The 21,001-nt window shown below is 40.9% G+C and overlaps 1 protein-coding gene across 29 annotated transcripts in view; it reads right to left on the bottom strand.

Annotated features, from left to right (window-relative positions):
• CEP112 (centrosomal protein 112) overlaps nucleotides 1-21,001 on the bottom strand; it is a 412,427-nt gene that overhangs the window by 79,678 nt on the left and 311,748 nt on the right. For 27 of the 29 annotated variants that reach the window (XM_033438326.2, XM_033438327.2, XM_033438317.2 and 24 more), the window contains 2 exons: nucleotides 10,987-11,049; nucleotides 4,794-4,943 (listed from right to left, as the gene is read on the bottom strand). The exons of the other annotated variants lie outside the window; for them this stretch is intronic. In XM_033438326.2, the coding sequence (XP_033294217.1) occupies nucleotides 4,794-4,943; nucleotides 10,987-11,049 (213 nt within the window). The remainder of the gene's footprint in view (nucleotides 1-4,793; nucleotides 4,944-10,986; nucleotides 11,050-21,001) is intronic. 29 annotated transcript variants of the gene reach the window in all.

Raw genomic sequence — 21,001 nt, 5'->3', positions numbered from 1 at the left:
TACGGAGCACAGGCTCAGGACGCGCAGGCTCAGCGGCCATGGCTCACGGGCCCAGCTGCGCCGCGGCATGTGGGATCTTCCCGGACCGGGGCACGAACCCACGTCCCCTGCATCGGCAGGCGGACTCTCAACCACTGCGCCACCAGGGAAGCCCAGTACCATGAATCTTGAAGGAACTACTTGACCATGAAATCCAGCCAATTAAGAACCACATCAAAGTAAAACCTTCGGGAATGGAAGTGCAAAAGGCTGGGGTATAAAAGGCCTAGTGGTAAGCACCATGTCGTTCATGTCCTTTAAAGACAGCATGGGTATTAAACTAAGGGTTATGGTTAAAGACAAATTGTGAATATCGTAAACCCAGACGCTGTAAAGATACAACACAACCCCAGGCAGGAGGTGGTGAGGGGGCGTAATGGGAACGACTGTGAGTGTTCTAACCTACTCAGCTTTCAGCCCCGAATCAAATTCTGCCCAAAAGTTTAACAATTCCTCCCGTTTTAGTCTAGCTTCTTTCATCAGCTGAATTTAAGTAAAATTAACTTGAGATTTTTCTAAAACTAAAAAAATACCGGATCTAGAGTATTAACCCATTCTGTACGTCTCTCTGGCTTTCCTTCTCTTTTCTCCTTATATGTAGTCGGATATCTGAAATGATGCTCATCTTAATGCCAAGATGGCTATTTCTGGGTGATGAAATCTGTGGTGACTTTAAATATTTTTACCTTTCTGGCTCGCTGCATTTTGAATTATTTACGAGCATATGCCATTATCCATTTTTTACAAAAATAGAGTAGATTGTCTTTAAAAATATGCCCTGATTAGTTAATGACCAATGTTGATTCTGGGTGGTAGGAATATAGACACAGGTTTTCCCCTGTACTGTTTTGTGCAGGTGAGGGGTAAGAGGAGATGGCGCTGGACGCTGGGCACAGACCACTGCTGGGGATCTACGTGGCCTCACAACCTCTTCCCCTCGCCCCTCTGAGAGGTGGTGGCCGTCTCCCCTCCCCCTGGTTCGGGGCTGGCCCTGGGACCTGGCTTGACCGACAGAATGCGGTGGGAGTGCCACTGTGAGCCTCCTACGGTAGCCGTAAGGGAGGCGCAGGTCTGCCCTCACCGCCTTGAACCCCAATCTTAGCAGCTTCCACGTACAACCCCCTATGCTACCCATTGAGCAGAAGACCGCCCAGTCCAACCCTGCCCACATCTCTGATCCAAAGAATCGTGGGCACATAACAGAGCTGTGGCTTTAAACTGCCCAGTTTTGGGGTGATTTGTTCTACAGCAGAGAGAGCTCTTCTTAGAAGCTTGACTCTGCAGGTGAGGAGTGGGCTAAAGCAGTAAGTAAGTGACGAAGACCCTTTGCTCTCGAGGTCGGGTGCACCGCGGCGTGAAAGAGGCGCTCGCGGGACCGGGCTGCTTCTGCTCTAACTCCTTCTGCGCCCCAGGAATTCCATTCTGTGAGAGGCCTCGCTTCTGAGCCACAAGGCTCGTGCCTGCTGTGAGTCTCGGCTGCGTGATTCCCTTATGACCACTGGGTTCCTCTGGGCTAACGAAGGCTCTTCCTTTTCTACCAGACACTTTTTATTGTCTCTTATTGTAAAACTGTTGTTATAACTTGAAGTATAGAGCTAAGATAAAAGAAGAAAATTACCACAAATTCCACCACTCAGAGCTATAACCACGAGTAAAATTCCGATGTGTAATTCCAGTCTTTTTTTCTCTTTATATGTACTTTTTTGGGGCAAAGGTGACCTCGTATGTACCTACTGTCTTGTAAACTGCACTTTCATTGACAACTGTCTTGCGAACATCTTCAAGACCCCTAAATATCCTTCTCCAACATCGCTTTCAATATTGCTTAGTTTTCAGCTGATGTGCTGCGGTGGAAAAGAAAGTATAGCAAGGAGACCAAAAATGCCGGTGCTGTGAATGCCTTTCACATGACGGGAGATCAACGAACAGTTATGAGATAAATGAGTGAGTGCTAGAATGAGCATCTTTTTGGCTAGCTAAAGCTCAGTGCAAGTTTTTAATTGCCACGTAGGGCAAATTCTGGAAATGGGTCAAAGCCTAGGCACGTCTCTCGGGCAATGTAATAATGGTAGGTATTGCCAAATTATTCTCCGGAGATGTTTTATCGTGTTACACTACCCCAGACCGGTGGCCCTTTAATTGGGTTTCAGCGGCCTCCACGCGATACCTCCGTTTTCTCTGAAGACTGACTTTAATGAAAGGGCTCCTTACCCACGGGAACACTCTGAGGCCCTCGCCGAGTGGGCGCTGGGCCCTCTGTGCACTCTGTCCTCCACCCTGGAAGTGGGGTGAGGCACACCTCATCATGAGCACGCACACTGTTCTTATAGCGAATATTTAAACACAGTAAGACCTGATACTACAAAGTATTAGGTCCATACGAGCTTACTTGAATGTACATGCAGGCAAATGTACTTGGTCTCAGAAAACCAAATACAAGCCTCGGGGTGACTCTGTCTCTCTCTGAGTATCTCTATCCCTCCATGTATCTGCGTGTACAAAACACTCACACACAATTAGAATGTCCAGATCAAACAGCTGTTGCAAAAGTGCTGTCATCATTCAGGCAGACAGGGAATCAGAGTGACGACACCCTGACTTGGTTACGCACTTGGTCACCGATTCACTTTCACAGACAATGTAGATGCAGGGGTCTGGTGTAACGGTTAATAGCTGAGGCTGTCAGGTCAGAAGACCGTGACTTGAACCTGGCTCTGACAGTTATCTGGCCATCTGACCTCTGGCTGGTTACTTCACCCCAGAGCCTCAGTTTTCCCATCTCTAAGATGGGGATGATAGAAACACTCTTCCTCGTAAAAATTACTCATAAAGCTTAAATGAGACAATGGAACGTGAGGTGAATGAAAATGTTTGGTAGAGAGCCTGGGACATACTACTTGTTGAAGAAATATCAGCTATTATTTCTATTATTTTTTGTGACACAGCCTAAAAAAAATCGTGCAAGGCAACAAGTGCTAATACATTAACTATCTGATATAGGCTAGTAAAAGAAAAAGTCATTCACTTAATCCATAATCTACATGAGTGAATCAAAACTCAACTATATCTTATCTACATTGTGATTCTAATTATTTTCACGTACCTATGTTTTGGTCATTATATGTCATAAATGTAATATAAATGTATATATGTACATATATATATATACTGCCATCTTTTAACTTCAACTTCAGTCTTTATGATTAGACAGTCTGTTGGAAATTAGGGTCAGAATGTTTTTCCCTTTTAACAGGTGAATGGATTAAAACTACAGAAAAATTAATTAAAAATAGGCAGTTATACTAATTACATTTCTTTCAAGATGTTTTAATCTTTGAGAAACAGTACTGGAAACTCTGTTGTTATGAAGTAAATGAATGTTCCCCTTTTGCATATATTGGGATTCAATTACTTATTTAAAATGTGGAAATTACCTACCACTCGGTATCTGGGTATCAAGTGGAAAAGAAACTCACGTAAAATGAAATTTTTATACAGCAAAAGAATTTAAATAAAGTTGTAACTCAGTTCATGCAAAGCAAAACAGTTCTACAGATCAATGAGTACTTCCTCTGCATCTATAAATGAAGAGTTTCAAAGATCTGTAAAAATTACCAGAATATGAAAAAGAAACATCTTTTTTTGTCTCATCACACGTAGGGGGAGAAAACGCTCACAGATGGAAAAATACGGGAAAAATCTCATTAACGACAAAACAAGTCGTCACCTCTCAAGTGAGGAGGCTGGATATACTTGCCTCTAAGGTTTGGTCCATGTCTTAAGGTTTCTCTTGTATTCAGTGCTGTCCAGGCTTAAAGGGTATATACAACAAAGCAACTGACGTTAACACTGACTTCTCCCTAAATTACTCAGATTGCCTACAATAGGCTAGAGAAGAGAAAGATGGAGGGATTAGGCAGAAAAAGGCAGTGACCCAAATGTCTCTTTTATTTTTCTTTGCTTTGTATGATCACATACTTCAAGCATTGTTATAACAAAGCAAAATCACTGAAAAATAATCTTTTGCTGGGAATTCTTTAAAAAGTGTTTTGTTCTCTTTTAAATCTTATTTATAAAGGTTTCCAGATGCTTATCCTCACAGATTAAACACAGCATGATGTAGACACTTACAAAAATATTCACTGCTATGAAGCCAAGAAGAAACTACTCTGAGATCTAACTGCCTATCACCTAAAGAATCGGGGTCCAGGGGATTTTCTGTTGCTATTAAAGGTGTGATCCTCTGAAGCCATTTGGAAACAACCTAGGTTCTCAGCAGCAACGCAGTACGGTGTCCAAGCACATCACATGGTTGGCATTCCAAACCTCCAACAGGTTCTTTCTCATTATGCGAATCCATAATGAAAGGATGTGGGCAGAGAACAGAATGTAAACTGGAAGCTGACTTCTGAATTCATTAGCCAGCAGTCCTTGGCTAAAACAGTCATTCTAATTTCAAGAGACAGCTCCAGAGTGGTTCTCAAGAGAAAGGACAGGGTATTTTTCAAATATTTGTTCAATGTGAATGGACTGGGCTCGCCCAAAATGACTTTTTCCGCCGGCATGTGATCTTTTAGAGGGAAGGCAGCCTGAGTCACTGGCTACATCAAAGTTAGAGTCCAGTGAATGGATTACTGCAGGCTGTGTGAGCAAGCCAGATACCTGCATTCATCCGCCCACTGCTGGGGTTTCAGCCCTCCTTTTAATTACATTAAAGCAGCTGGTACCACTGGTTACTGGGGTCTCCAGATTACCTTGATTGCTCGGTCATTATCTCTAATCAGCTGCTTCTTCTCATCTTCAAACTTCTGTACAACGTCCTGGAGCTGCCTTTCTGCAGCGAGCCGCTGCTGGCTGCTCTCCTCTTTCAGAGAGGAGATGGTCGTCTGAAGCTCTGCTATGATCTAAAATGAAAACAGCATGCTGTAGCTTCAAATTCTTCAGTGAGAGGCCTCTATTTTATATGTATTTATGCTTCACGAAAGAATGGATTTGGCAAAACTCTAGTCCACAAACTAAATATTTTCAATTAATGTATCACACACACTAACGCATGAAATTCCACACAATAAAAGACTATAATAAAACTGTGAATGGTGAACAACTGCTGAACCAAATATACTTGGAAGCCGTTCCCACTATAACATTCCACAATGTTTACTCATCAGAGGAAAGGACATCTGTGATCTCAAAACTATGAAATGTGTCAGGATTCATTTTACTGAGAAACATACTTGTTAGAGTGAAAAAAAAACCATTTTGCCTTTCATAATACTTTGAACTCTAATAACCAAAGAAAATCATGAACAGAGTTCATGGTTCATAGTTACCTAACTCTACACAATGACTTTTGAGTGTTTACTAACGCTTGTGTACTGTGCTAAGCACTTCGGTTCCTGTGTCAGTTACTACCGTGCGACAAGCACTGTCACTGCCCATCTTTTATAAATGGAGGGACAGAGGCAGTGCAAGAGGTCAACCTGTGACCTTGCTGAAGATGCCATGCGACCAGGAGACAGGCAGGATGTGAACCCTGCAGACAGGTCGAATGCTGTACTAGTTGGTTCCTCTTAACTAGCTACTACTTTGTCTTCCTTTTAAACAAGGTTTTGGTATTGAAGAGAAGTTTATTATGATACAGTTCCAAATAGGTTGCTTTCTTCCTAACTGATATATATCCATGAAAGTTTATTTTTGGTTCAAATGAGTCATTTCAGAGGCTCCCGCAGTATTCTCTACATTTGAGAATCGGGTCTCTCCATGACTGGGTTCCCTCCATGGTCTCAAAGTAAATCGGATGAGGGACCTTTTCTTTAATAGGTTTACTGAGAGCACTGCTCTTCCTTTGGTTTGGATGTATCCATTTCCTTTCAAATTCAATAGTGATGGACCTTTCAAAAGCAGGAAATGGTTGTTTCTTCTAATAAAAGAAGCAACCTTGGTCCTGGGTTAGAACTTTATGCTGTTGGGTCTATAGGAGAAGGGCTGACTGGTGAGAAACACTGAACCAGTTAGTATGAGATTTTCCTTGAAGCTCAGTTTTTCAACTATTATTTGATGACAAAACTAGATTACAGCATCATAAGGCAGTAACTAGAAAGTGTCTGGAGTCTTCCAGATGCCAAGTGCTATAGAAGCATTAGTTGTTACCACTGACATAAGTAGCATATTTACCCAAAAAAGGAACATTTAAGCTTCGAGAAGTGAGCAAACTCACTGTAACAAAGGTTAACACTTAGAATTTGTAAATAATCAAATATAAAACAAGTGTGAAATAAATGACAAAATATATTAATATTTTTAAATGCAAATCTGAACCTTCTGCAATGAGAAGAGGGATTCATTTACTGAGAATGAAGATGTTTTCATCTGTTTTCTGAATTTTGATTAAGTGTTTCCATTCTGGCTGCAATTCAGTTAATTCTCATAGCACTTCTATGAAACAGGGAAGGTTAAATTCTTAGAGTAAATGTCAAAAACTGAGGTGCAGAATAATCAGCTCACTCACAGTTACAGAGCAAGGGGAGCTGGAGATAAGAAACAGCCAGATTTCCTTGGCCCAGCATGAAACTTAAGAGTGATATTTTATAAGAACATGGGGCCAAATAGTAAAAATAACTATTGCAATGACTAGTGCAGTGTTTCAAGTTGAGTAAACCGAAACGTGGTAGAAGTGGTGAGTTTAATTCTGTAATGTGTTCAGTGTGTGTGTGTGTGCGTGCGCACATGTGTGTTTAGTTCTGTCACGCAATTTTATCACGTGTAGATTCGTAGACCACCACCACGATTACACAGCGCATTTTTATGGTACAAAGTAATTTTGTGTCTTTAAAAATTAGTAAGATTTAGATTCGCTTCTAACTGACCAAGACTGAAGGTAAAAAATATTTGGGGGCTCTTCAAATGACCACCAGGACATAAGACATGGATCTCTTCTTTTCAGAAGACTTATGACAGCGTACGTCAAAAATAAATAAATGCAGGTTTTGGAAGGAATGACGGGTGAAGACCAGGATGCTCTGAGGAGAACACACTCGCTTTTGTGTAGAAAATGAAGCCTTCACACTCTTTGCGGGAATAATGGAATTCCTTTGGGGAAATAATGAGCTTATCTTTGGCAAGTTATATTTTAAAACTTATGAAGATGATATAGGGAGAGTGTCAAAACACTTCAGGTGAAATACCTCATATAGATAAATGAATTGATAGACTGATAGACATGATGGATTTAGAGAGGCGGCTGAACTATGGATAATATTGGAAGCAGATTTGAGGTTTACTTTAAGATTGAGAAATAATCACACTAACTAGATGAATTAGGTCTTGGCTGTAGACCTAGAGTATAAGACAACAGACTATTCTCTCCTTAGCTCAGGGCACACAACTGGCACGCAATAGATATTTAAGTATTGGAACTATAATCATAGTAAATAAGAAAAAATAATTCCCTGGCAAATTATATTGAGATAATTTAGTCTTTTCATAGAGTAATAATGTAAAACGTTTCTGAGAAAAAGAAAAACTGACCTGTGCAATCATAATCAAACGCCACAGGGTTTGACTGAATCATATTAAAAATCGTAAGACAAAATGCTACCACTCAACTAAATGTCTATCCTGTATTAGCTTCAGAGAAAGAAGTGGATAAGAACATTTCCTTATGGATATTCAAAATTAAGATTTGGGGAAGCAAAAGGAAAGTTATTTGGGGCTAATACTGTAAGCAACCTAACCAATGAAAGCTGTAATATTTCATCATATTGTTAAGCAATTTCTACTTTGCATAAGTGTCAGTGGGCTTATTAGGTCTTAAAAATAACAGGATTCTAAATAGAGGTTAAGATTTCATTTTTAACTCTCTTGTTTTTTAGATCATAGTAGAGTTTGAGATTTTCATAAAACTCTTCTTTAAAATACACTGGACAAGGCATACATGGCAAGGTTTGGCAAACATTGAAGATCCCTAGAAAATAAGTGGAAGAGGGGCACCCGTGCCTTCTGGGTGGCCACCCTGAAGAGTGGCAGGGAGGGGGGCATATGGGCACGGGGCATGAGCCCAGGCTCTAATCTGCGCCAGTGGGAGCTTGGGGGCCACGTGGGGGGACATCGGTCCCTCGGCGATGGGCAGGCTCTGCTAGCATTTCTCCGCAGCTACCTACATTCCTGCAAAAACGGCATTAGTTTTCTTTGAAAAATGGCCTCTAGGTAAGTCAGATGAGTGGGGAAAACCACATGAAAGATGAAAAGGCAAGGTTAATATGTAATATTAAGATAAAAAAAACAAATACGCGATTCTGATGGAAGTTATATTGGGGAGTGTGCTCAGAGATGGTGCTACCGTTGCCATCAGGGTGAACACCGCGCGACCCAGGAGGGGCGCCGTCCTGGGCCTGTGAGCGTTCAGAGTGCATGGTCTAGTAGGTCCTAGGGCTTGATAAAATCTTAAAGGTTAAGTGACTTCCTTTAAGGGAGTAAAATACTTAAAATATTTTCCAAATTTAACCTGATGCTTCCCTAGGTACCAGTGTATTCATTACTAATGCGTGCATCTTATTACTTTTTTTTTTTTTTTTTTGAGAGAGAGGGATTTAGAAAAATCTGATAAGCGGTTAAGCAGCTTTGCTTCGGGCACTCTCCTCAGCGAGACATGAGTTAGAGGTTCCAGCAGACCATCACTGGAAGACGGCAGACGTCCATCCGCAGTTCTGCTGTATAAGGTTTATTTTCAAATAATCTGTTTCTCTGAACTGACTTTATTATAGACAAGTGTTTCTCAAATGCCAGTTCACAGATATAAACATATACATATATTTATATGCATATAAATATTTATATTATTTAGAGGTGGGCAAACAAAATGTTTGTAATGTAAGGTCATCCTACCTCTTATGAGAAGGTGGACTATCTTGTATCGTGTTATTCTATCTTTTCTAGGATTTTTCTTTTTAGGTGTTGCACTGCCCTTTCATTTATGAAGGGTGGCCACAGCACAGGACACCAGCTGATGTCTGCTCCTACCTCCTTCATGTCCGTACACGGGGAAATAGCCAGCAACCCTTTGCCTCTCCAAATTCTGGAGGGAGATTTTATCAGTTCTTGAACGCCCAGAAATAAATTTCAAACACATCATTTCTTGCTCCTTCCATACATTTTTCATTCTTTGCTCCCCCTTTCCTTTCTCCACTGAGATTTCACAGGCCCTTATAAGAACTAATGGCTGTTAAATGCTTTACCGCGTCCTAGGCCCTGTACCAAGCACTTTGCTGGCATTGTGTTGAGGTAAGTATACTACTCCCCCATTTTACACATGAGGAAACTGGATTCCAGAGAGAGCAGGTCACTCGCTCAAGGTCACGTAAGTGGTGGGGCTGGTATTCGGACTCAGGTCTGTGGACTCCAAAGCTTAGGCATTCTTCCCCCCAACTTACATTTAATTTGCTTTAATATGGACTAATCAGGCTTCTTCACACCTTCTTTTAGGTAAAACTCAAACACTCTCAGTGTTCAAGCATTTCTACCAGCTGTTTTGTACCTCACTTTTGGTCTACCCCCGCCATGTAACATAAAGCAAAGTAAGCAGGATGTAAGGGTATGCCAGCTGGGTTTTTTCATGTTTTAGTTTCGCTTTTGGAGTAATAAGATTTCTTTTGATTATAAGAATCTTTCTCAGTGGATTAAAGAGGATATTTCCCCATGTTATTGCCTGGAATAATGGCCCTTGAGACATCACCGTCACCTTTTAGATAAACACGTTCGTCTTCACTTAGACAAAGACTTTTTGCTTTCCTAATGGGATGTGAATTATATAACATATGCACATTTTAGAAATAACTGTAGAACCTAAGCAATTTCATAATTATCGGCAGAGTTCTGCCATATTAAAAACGTGAGGGGTTGGGCCAGACTTGGTGGTGTCAGGTTAAGACCTTCCGTTCCAATGTCAAAGACAGGTTGGGTCCTGGCTTAGTCACTTGCTAACCTGCGTGACCTCACCTCTCTGAGTCTCAGTTTTCTCAAATGGAAAAATGGGGCCAGTAATAGTTTCTAATCCCAGAGTTCCTGTGAATGAAACTGAATGAATCAATATGATTAGTGCCCCATAAACTTCTTAATTTCATTATCGTTTTGTTGTAGCCTTGCTAGTACCACCACTGTGTACGTACATTTCAGCTGACGGCCACATCTCACTATACATGGCAAAAATACTAAGAAAAACTGATTTTAAAAATCATCAGATATGATGTCCACAAAGTGAAATGGCTTCATCTATCCATCTGTAAGATGAAAATTAGCATTTTATTTATTCCACAATGACTCATACGACTAAGGAATGTTTGGAATTCCCTAGATGACGCCAGAGGACATCATTATAACAGCTTGTGCAAAAGGACTCCAAGCATCGTAAGTCAAGTAGAGACACAAGTGTTCAGTATTTGGCCTTCTACTACAACTACTATAGTAACAACATCCAGCAAGATGTCAATGTTGGCCCTTGTAATTCTTCTTTTTCCCAAAAGGAGTCAACAGTTGAGCTGCTAATTTAACCCAGTATATTTGCCATTTTGAATCTTGTTGTTAAGCAGTCTTTAGGTGCAGCAAAATGGAATACTGCAAAAAAAGCACAGATGTATCAAACCGCTTACATCACAAAGGTAGGTGTGTCTCTCCAGCCTTTGTGAAATACGTTTCAGCCTGGACTTGTTCAAGTACACAGGCTGGTTTTACAATATCTGAGTGTGTGTGTGTGTCGGTTCAAATGGTTCAGTATGCTGATTTTAGAAAGTTGAGACTGAAATATTAACAGCATCTGCATACTCATCGAAAATATGACACTAATCCATAAAAAACGGAAAAGAATCACATTTAGCTCTAAAGTACAAGTGCTTTTATGGTAGGTTTCTTTCTTGTTTGTTTTGGTTTTGCTCTTTTTTTCTTTAAAGCTCTTACCTGTGAGGATTTGGCAAGCTTCTGAGTGTATTCTTTCTCGGTCTGCTTCAGCCTGCTGTTGGCCTGAAAAACACATGCAATGAACACACACACAGTGACCTGTGAGGCTGGTATCTCTCGCACACGCCTATCACCAGGCAGCTGGGATGGCTGCCAGCTGCACCGCCCTTCTGGGGCAGCCAGAAAACCACAGGGCTTGCCTTTGATCTAACGCCAACTATTCATCACTTAAAAAGCAAAAAGCAAAAGAGGAAAAAAAAAAGATCTCTCCTGCCAATTATTAGACAAACACAGACTTCTGTGGAAAGAGAAAGGGAGAAGGAGAGACAGAAATAGACCCAGCAAACGTGTGTGAAGTCAGGGAAGAGAGGAAACACAGGAGAAGGAAGAGGAAACGAGGGGAGAGGGAATCGGAGGTGGGGGAGGGAAGACGGTAAATTTAACGCTCTTTCCCTTAGTTTAAAGAGAAAAGAACTAGACCCTCCTGGTGGAGGCTGATAGGAGATTTTAGACTCACTGAGCCAAGGTCTGAGCCCTACTCTGCTGACACACAAGAGCTCTTTTTTTGAACTGACAGATACATCTAAATCAAACAATTTCTATGGCCTGGAAGTAGGGAGGCCTTCCCAGAAGAAGTCCACGTTACTTAGAACTCCACGATCTCCTTTGCCACCCGAGTTCCCATCCTTTGTGTGTGACCTGCTTTCCGTCTCCCTGGAAGCCTCAGGATCTGCACTTTATCCTCCGTGTTCGGAAATGTCGCGGTGACTTGCCCTAGCCGGGCCTTTTTTCTCATCCATTGTGCAGGCACTAAACAGGCCCTTTCAATCTGCGCTCGTGTCCTGCATTTCTAGAAAAGGCTTTGGTCATTTCTCTCTTAATTTCCTCTCTTTTTCCCCCGGTCTCTTTCTCTCTCGTCTCTCTGTCTGCCTGTCTCTGCAGCTCTGAATATTGGACCTCACAGGTTTAGCATCTTTTCCTTGTTGTTTCTATCTTCCATTACTTTGTCTTTTTGATCTTTTGTAGCAATTCTCGACTTTAAATGTTAAACTTTGTATTGGATTTTAAAGACTCCGGCTGTCCTGTTTGTAATTTCCAAGAGTTTCATTGTTGCTCTCTGAACACGCCATCACTCCCCATTTTTAACAGACGAGGAAGCTGTGCCACAGAGAGGTTAGGAGAGCTGCTCAGCGGCGCATCTAGGAAGCGATGGAGCCAGGACCCGACCCCACGTGGCAGAGCACAAGCGCTTCACCGGCTGGAACACACGGCACAGGGCGTCCCAGAGAATCCCACTTCTCCGAGGTGACTGATTTCATACACACCTATACAATGTCTATACCTACACACACACATTTAAATTTTCTTTCTGTTCTCTAGAGTGTCTGTATTTTTCTTAGTTCCTTTTATTTCTTTGCTGTACCAGCCTGTTTTGGCCTCTGTTTTTCACTTTAGAAATTGTCCTCAATTTTTGGTGCTCTTTGGTGTTCTTTCTTGTTTAAAGTGTGGCCCTCTAAAACAGGCAGGCTTGGGGACAGGTGGAGTCATCACAGGGTATCACTAAGGCTCCTGGACTCTCTCATACCGGTATCTGACTGGACACCCTTCTTGGGCCCTTTTGCCCAGAGCTGTGCCCCCTGGTTTACCGCCTGGCGGCAGACGTCGGGCTGCCAGGGTGTTCAGAAGGGTGCCTAGATGTTCACGATACTGATTCCTGTACAACCCCGTTTTTTTTTTTTTTTTTGTGGTATGTGGGCCTCTCACTGTTGTGGCCTCTCCCGTTGCAGAGCACAGGCTCCGGACGTGCAGGCTCAGCGGCCATGGCTCACGGGCCTAGCCGCTCCGCGGCATGTGGGATCTTCCCAGACCGGGGCACGAACCCGTGTCCCCTGCATCGGCAGGCGGACCCTCAACCACTTGCGCCACCAGGGAAGCCCTACAACCCCGTTTTTATTTTAACCCTGAGCTATACCTGGGTCCCCTCTCTCATTCCATCTCTCCAGGGAGCAAACCAGGGGTGGACATGGAATAAATTCAAAAGCTGAAGCCCTAATACCAATGTGATGGTATTTGGGGTGAGGCTTCAGGAAGTGACGAGGTTGTGGGGGTGGAGCCCTCATGAATGGGATTAGTGCCTTTATAAGAAGAGGCCAGTGAGCTAGTTCTTTCTGCCGTTTGAGCCTACAGTGAGAGGATGGCCGTGTGCAACCTGGCAGAGGGCTCTTACTAGAACTGGACCACACCAGCACCCTGACCTCCAACTTCCAGCTTCCAGAACGATCGGAAATAAATTTCAGTCCTTGATAAGCCACCCAGTTTGTGGTGCTCTGTAACAGAACCCAAGCTGACAAGACAACAGCCGTGTGATTTATGAACTGAAGTTCACAAGCAGCTCTCTAGAGTTTATCCCATAAATCTCTTTGCATCTATAATGGCGCTCAATACACTGGGTAGTTTTGCTTTTTCCCGACTAGAGAGGGCTTGTGACTGTTGCTGTTTTCTCTACTAAATCACCAGACTCTATTCTAGCTCTATGACTAATAAAGCCACTCTCTACTCCAGAATCGAGGCCACACGGGGCCTCATGAGGGTTATTTGTCTTGCTTCACATCCTGCCAATACTTTTTAATCAAAAAATGCTGTTGATAAAGTACTTGTTGCTTATTTAATAAATACTTGTAGAGCTCTTACCCGGTGGCACACACTGTTCTAAAGGCTTTAAAAATACTTACTAGAAAATATGAAAATTATAGTGTCATAAAGGTTGTTACTTTTCCCCAGAAAAGTTGGAGTCAGAGAGGCTGGTTAGTGTACGACATCCTGTGACGAAGATGCAGCTACTCTTCGAGAGTCTGAGGCTACTCAGCCCCAGAACCCCACAACCTCAGATAGAGTCTTTTACAATTAACCACCCAATTCATGCATCCATTCCAGGCAACCGGGACTAGAGCAGCGGACAAAACAGACAAAAATCTCTCCCTACCTTTATGGAACTTCTAACCTAGAGAGCAATCATATAACTTATCAAAGTGATAGTATTTCAGATGGTGCAAACGCTACGAAGAAGGATAAAGCAAGAAAGTGAGATAGGAAGTGAGGAACGGTAGGGGTAGTTTACAATTTAAAAAACATATTAGTTAGGGAAAGCCTCACTGAGAGGGTGATATATGAGCAAAGGCCTGCAGGAGACGAGGGAGCCATGGTGAACTCTAGGGAAAGAGCTCTCCAGACAGAAGGAGAGCCAGTGCAAAGGCCCCGAGGCAGAGGCATGCACAGTGTGTTCAAGGCACAGGGAGGATCTGTGAGAAGCATCTCCCTTGGACAAGATGAGAGAGAACGAGGGGCCAGATCCTTCATGGTGTTTGTAAGCAGCTGTAAGGAACGTGCATTTTAATATGAGCGAAATGGAGAGTCAAGGAGGCGTTTTCAGTACAGGAGTGACATGGTTTCACATGCGTATTCATACGATCACTCTAGCTCTTGTTTCGGGCAAGAATCAGGCAAAGAAGCCAGTTGGGAATCTACCGCAATTAATCCAGACGGTGACAGAAAAGGTGGTGAGATTCTGAGAAAGATTTCAAAGTAGAACCAACTGGAAATGCTGCAAGATAAAGAGATGAACCAAGGATGACTGCAAGATTTTTGTCCTAAGCAACTAGAAGAGTGGGGTTGTCATTAACTTACATCAAAAAAAACTACACGTGGAACAGATTTTGGGGAAAGATCAAGAGATTGGTTTTGGACACATGAAGTTTGGAGATGCCTACTGGACACCTCGTGTTGAGGTGAACATTTGAATATGTTCAAATGCTCTGGAGTCCAGAGGAGAGGTCTAGGTTAGAAGTATAAATTCAAGTGTCACTAGTATATAAACGGCAGGTAGAACTATGCTACTGGAGGAGATCTCAAGGCACTGAGTGTGTATCCAAAACAGAAGTCTAAGAATCCTGAGCCCTGCGCCTGCAGATGTCAGGAGGCTGGAGATAGGGAGGAAAGTAAATGGAAGTAATGGCCAGAGAGAGAAGGAATCAGGAGAGTACGGGATCCTGAAGCCAAGGGAAGAGAGCGTTTCCAGGACTAGTCAACTGTGCCGGGTTCTACGGGGAGTCACGTGACATGCGCGTGTGGAGGACAGGGGTGGCCTGGACATGAGTGATTCTGGTACAGCACCAAGGAGGAAAGCTGGACCGGAGGGAGCTCAGGGTAGGAGGGGGAACTGGAGAAGACGAGACAAGTTGTCCACAGTTTTGTTACCAAAAAAAAGGAGAGAAATGGGCTGCAAGTTGCCATTTTTGGAAGTGAGTAAAGAAAGGGCTGATGATTGATTTCTTTTTTACAAGACGAGAGAGCAGCATGTGTGTAAGATGATGGGAAAGGTCGGGCCGTAGAGAAGGAAAAGACAAACGATGCCAGAGATCTACTGGTGGCATGTCCTGGAGTGAAGGAGAAGGGGTGAGTTCTAGGGCACAAGGGGACAGGGTGGCCTTTGCTGGGAGTGCAGGTCAATTATCCCTGGTACAGTGGTGGGAACTTCTCCATGGAGCAGGAGGAAAGATTCCTCAGCGAAGCATGAGGATGGCAGAAGAGACTGTTGGGAGATTTGAGGTGTGAGGAAAGGGTATGAATAGCCATGTCAGAAGTGGGAAAGGGAAGAGGCTGAGGAATCCGGTATGAGCCCCAGGGCTCCAGGAGGTATTAGGGCCCACCTGACATGACCAGTATGAGTTTAAAGTGCGGCCAATGGGTGAGATATGAACACCTCTAGAAGCTGCCAATAGCAACGTGGAGCAGAATCAACACTTTGGAGAATAATGGGAATAACTGAAGAAATACAATGAACTTATCAACCTTCAAGGTTTTTACTATTTATTTGATTCTAAATCACAGTTGTCTGGATTTCTGAACTCTTCTTAGATGAATCTGAAAAGCTCCAGTTTAGCATGGCTGAAAATTGATAGCTCATTTCTCATGCAAAGTGTCTCTACAACAGTTCTGAATAATTTTATTCTCAGGATGGTTCTCACCGTCCGTTTTATTTCCATACATAAACTTAGGTTAGGGTTAGCTCTTTTCATCCAAATCTTATTTTTACAGCTATCATTACTACTTAGAAATACAATTTTCTTTTTTTTTTTTGCAAAATATATATTTCAATTCAAAGTGAATCGACAGTAATACACCATAAATTCTTATTTTGACACTCACCAAAATAGTCACCTGGAAAACCCGCTTTTTGTGACAAAGTACAGAAGGCTTGGTCACATTTAAATCACTGAGAACTAGAGGGAAATACTATCGCAAACCGTAATAGACATTTACATCCATAAAAATCTTCCCAGTCCTTATTGTAATAGTGCACAGTGCAACTGCTACATGGCAAACTAGTGTAGCATAGAAGTAAAAGCAAAAACGAACCAAAGAAAGCAAGCCACAAATCTAAACCTGTTAAACAGTTAACAGTTCAAACTTAGTAATCAAATCTATATCATTGGGTTCTTTAAAACAAATCTTCCTACACCTTGCAGTGTATGACTTAACTTTTACTTAACACAAATCAACTTTAAAATTAGTAGTAGAGATTTTTAAAATGAAAAAGTTTTGCTACTACAGTAACATATTTAAACACCCTGAAGGAAAAGAAACGAAATATCAAGCTATTTGATTAAAAAATAATTTGTAAATTAAAGTAGTATGCAAATACGCAACTTGGAAGTCATGCAGTGTTTTATTTAAGAAAGCAGTAAAACCAAAGAAAACTGGTAAAAATGGTTTTAAAGACAGTACAAATTCTTTTCTCAGTATGCTAAATTTAGACTTTAGCAGGATCTTGGATCTTTTTTTATCTTCTTAAACACATGAAAAGCACGTGATTAGAAGAAATACAATTTTCAAACAATCATCTGTAGCATGACCTGAACAGATGAGAGGAAAATCATCATCTTGAAAGGAGAAAGTTGTTTTGTTTTCTTATCTCCGGCTCTTTCTCTCTGCCCCGACGTGTGCTTGGCCTGCCCTCCGCCTCCGCCAAGCACTCAGTCCCCTCTGCTGTCCTCAGGTCACTCTTCTCTGCTGAAGAGCCCAATGTGTTTGTTTCTCTATGTTATTGCCATCAAAATCTTGGCTTTAAAACCCCTACTGGAAAGGAGCAAAGCAAACAGTTTCACAAAGGTGTCGATGGTTGTTAACCATCTTAATTGCTACTGTTTCTCTGCAGGTCTTAATTCAAAAAAAGTCTCTCCTTCCTTTTTTTTTTTTCCTATCATTAATGGTGAAACTTCAGGCATTCATGATTTCCAGGAAGGTGATGTGGAGAGAAGAAGATTAGGAGACTCCCCTAGAATACTTATACTTAAGGCAGCCCCAGATCTTATAAAGAGAAATTTCTTTAAAATATAATAGCATACATTTCTGAATTAAATATTTGTTTTTAGGATTTAAAAGAAAGATGCTTCCCAGATTCTTGAAACACAGCATAAAGCTCAGTGCACTGTGCAGTATTTCCTGTTCAAAAGCTTTGCAGGCATTCATCTGAAGCTTCTTCAAACGCTGTGAATACAGTCATGGCCAGCCGGTGCCAGATTTTCATATATAAGTGTGTGCTACCCTGTCAACAAAAGTACTCAGAGAATTCATAACAAACATTTATATGTAATTTAATATATTTACAGAACTTTCAAACTTGAAAATCTCTGCATTCTACCTTAAAATAAAAGTATAAATTTAGAGTCATAAACAAAATTCATGATTTCCATTTGGGCCATGATAGAGTAACTGGGGCCATACTTAATCAGCTGTAGTAAACAGCCAGAAAGCTGGACAAGACACAGGAAACACAGCTTTAGGATGCTGGGAAACAAGAAGCACAGGACTGTGACCCTGTGAAGGGAAGGGAAGCAAATGCGACAAGCCCTACAATCACCCCTGCTTCCGTCGCAGGGCACATTCTGGGCCTGAACACAGGGAAAGGGAATCGAAGCACAGCATGGCAGTATTGTGAGTAGAGGAAACACAGACTGGAGTTTGGGAGTCTGAGGAAGCTGGAATTTGTAGGCACCGAGTACTGGACAGGAGGAAGCTATGTAGAGAAGGAGCTTCAGAATCTACCTGGTTTCCTCTTGAGTCTGTTGTTGATACTTTGGGTACATAAAGGGTTAAGTTCTGTAAGGCCAAGTAAACAGCGACTGGTGAGCTTAAAGATGAACAATTCCCAAAGCTCACACAAATCTGGGAGATATTTGAGTTTTAACCGGCCAGAATGAAGAGTCATCACGGAACATACACAAAGGCCACACTTTAGTCATGGGGTTAAACTAGCCTTAGAGTAAAGAAAACCTCAAGTCAGTTCTAACAAAGTTCAAGAACAAGCTTCAGATGGGTCAGACTGGTCACCTGCAAGTACTTAATTGCTTCCTAAACAAAGCCAAATAATTTTTAAAAGAAGTCAAGAAAACCCAGCTTCCAACAATATACACTTTACAGTGTTGATCATCCAATAAAAGATAACTAAACACGAGAAGAAGCAGGAATATGTGAGCCGTAAGCAGGAGAAAAATCAGTCAACAGAATTAGACCTAGAAATGATAGAGATGGTGGAATTAGTGGACAAAGATCTTAAACTACCCATTAAAAACAGACCCCAATATTTAAACAAAAAAATTGAACACAGCAAAGAGAGAGACAGAAGTATAAAAAAGAACTAAATAGCCTAGAGCACAGTAATATACTATCTGAAAGGGAAACTTCACTGGTAGAATAAACAACAGATTCGGCGTTATAGAAGAAAAGACCAGCGAATATGAAGAAAAAGCATTTTAAATATCCAAATGATTGTCAGAGAGACAAAAGACTGGATTTAATGAATCTCTGAGACTATATCACATCATCTAGCATATGTGAAATTGTATACCAGGAGGAGAAAGTTTGGGAAAATATTTGAAGACATAATGGCTGAAAATTTTCCAATATGAAGAAAACTATAAAACCACAAGTTGAAGATCAATGAACAACAACAAAACATAAACACAAAGGAAATCACATCAGAAACATCATAATCAAATTGCAAGAACAGAAATAAAGTCTTAAAAGCAGCCAGAAGAAAAGATATATTAAAAAGATTGGAATAAGGATATTTCATCTGAAACTATGCTAGTCAGAAGATAACACAATGAACCTTTAAAGTGCTGAAAGCAAAAAAATCTGTCAATCTGGAATTGCATAATTAGTGAAAACATCATTCAAAACTGAAGATGAAATAACAGATATCTTCAAACAAAAATCTGAGAGAATTTGTTACTAGCAGACATGCACTACATAAAAGGTTAAAGGCAGTTGCTCAGGCAGATGGAAAATGATGCTAAATGGAAACCTGGATCAACTCAAAGGGATAAAGGGCACTGGACACAGAAAATACGTGTGTCAATATAACTTGTCCTTTTTCTCATTTAAAATTTCTTTTTAAGACAATTTACTGTTAAAGCAAAAATAATAAAAATATATTGTGAAGCTTACGATATAGGTAGAAACAGGTATAGGGAAATGGAAGTATACTGTTATTAAGATACTTACATTTTATGTAAACTGGTATAATAGTATGTGAAGGCAGATGTAACAAAGTACATATAAAAAATGAAGAGGTAGGGCTTCCCTGGTGGCACAGTGGTTGAGAGTCTGCCTGCCGATGCAGGGGATATGGGTTCGAGCCCCGGTCTGGGAAGATCCCACATGCCGCGGAGCGGCTGGGCCCGTGAGCCATGGCCACTGAGCCTGCGTGTCCGGAGCCTGTGCTCCGCAACGGGAGAGGCCACAACAGTGAGAGGCCTACGTACCGGAAAAAAAAAAAAGAGGTATATCTAGTATGCCAATAGTAGAAATACAAATGGCAAAATAATAGATTGAAACCCAACAACATCAATAATCACATTAACTATTATAAATGGTTTAAAAACTCCATCTAAATCAGAGATTGTTGGACTGGATTTAAAAGAAGGTGTAAAAAAAAAAAAGAAGGTGTAACTACATGGTAATTTCAAGATAAACACTTTAAATATTTTAAAATGTTAAAATTAAAAGGATGAAGAAAGATGTACCACACAAACAGCAATTACAAGAAAAGTAGAGTAGCATAGCTAATATCAAAGTAGATCTGAGAACAAAGGAGCTTAGCAGAAAATAAGAAGGATATTTCATAATGATAAAAAATTTAATTCATAAATATAATATAAAAATCCTAATGTGTTTGTACCTAATTTCAAGAGCTTCAAAATACATAAGGCAAAGACTGACAGAACTGAAAGGAGAAATAGGCAAATCTACAAATTACAGTTGAGGGTATTTCAACCCTCTTCTCTCAGGAGTTGATAGAAAAAGTAGATAGAAAATTGGTGAGGATATAAATGATCTGAAAAAGGCTGTCAAACAACTTGACCATTAATTAAGAAAGACCATATTCTAGACCATACAACAAATTTCAATAATTTTATTTAGTTATAATTATATAACTAAATTATAAATCCGTAATAGAAATGTATCTGATGTCCCTAAAATGTTTGGAAAATAAACAATATAATCTAATTTTTATGAGTCAAATGAGAAATCACAAGGGAACTTAGAAAATATTTTGAAATTAATGAAAATGGAAGCATAGTGTTTGTGGAATGGTAGTCAGTGCCTAGTGGAAATGTTCAGCTTTGAATTATTTTATTAGCAAAGAAAGAAATTCTCAAATGAATGATAAAAGTTTCCCCTGAAGAAGCTTGAAAAAGAATAGCAAATTAAAGAGAAAGTAAGCAGAAGAAAGAAAATACTAAAAATAAGAGTGAAAAACAATGAAATAGAAAATAGAAAAACAAAAGAGAAAATCAATGAAACCAAAAGCTGGTTCTTTGAGAAGACATCAATAAAATCAATAATATAGACAGACTGATCTCTAGATCAGTCTAGACAGATCAGATCTCTAGACAGACTGATCAGAAACAGAAGAAAGAAGGTATAAATTACCAGTATCAGGAATGAGAGA

This window comes from Orcinus orca, chromosome 19 (assembly GCF_937001465.1).
Source record: "Orcinus orca chromosome 19, mOrcOrc1.1, whole genome shotgun sequence".
Taxonomy (NCBI): domain Eukaryota; kingdom Metazoa; phylum Chordata; class Mammalia; order Artiodactyla; family Delphinidae; genus Orcinus; species Orcinus orca.
This window is presented reverse-complemented; position numbering and strand designations above follow the sequence as displayed.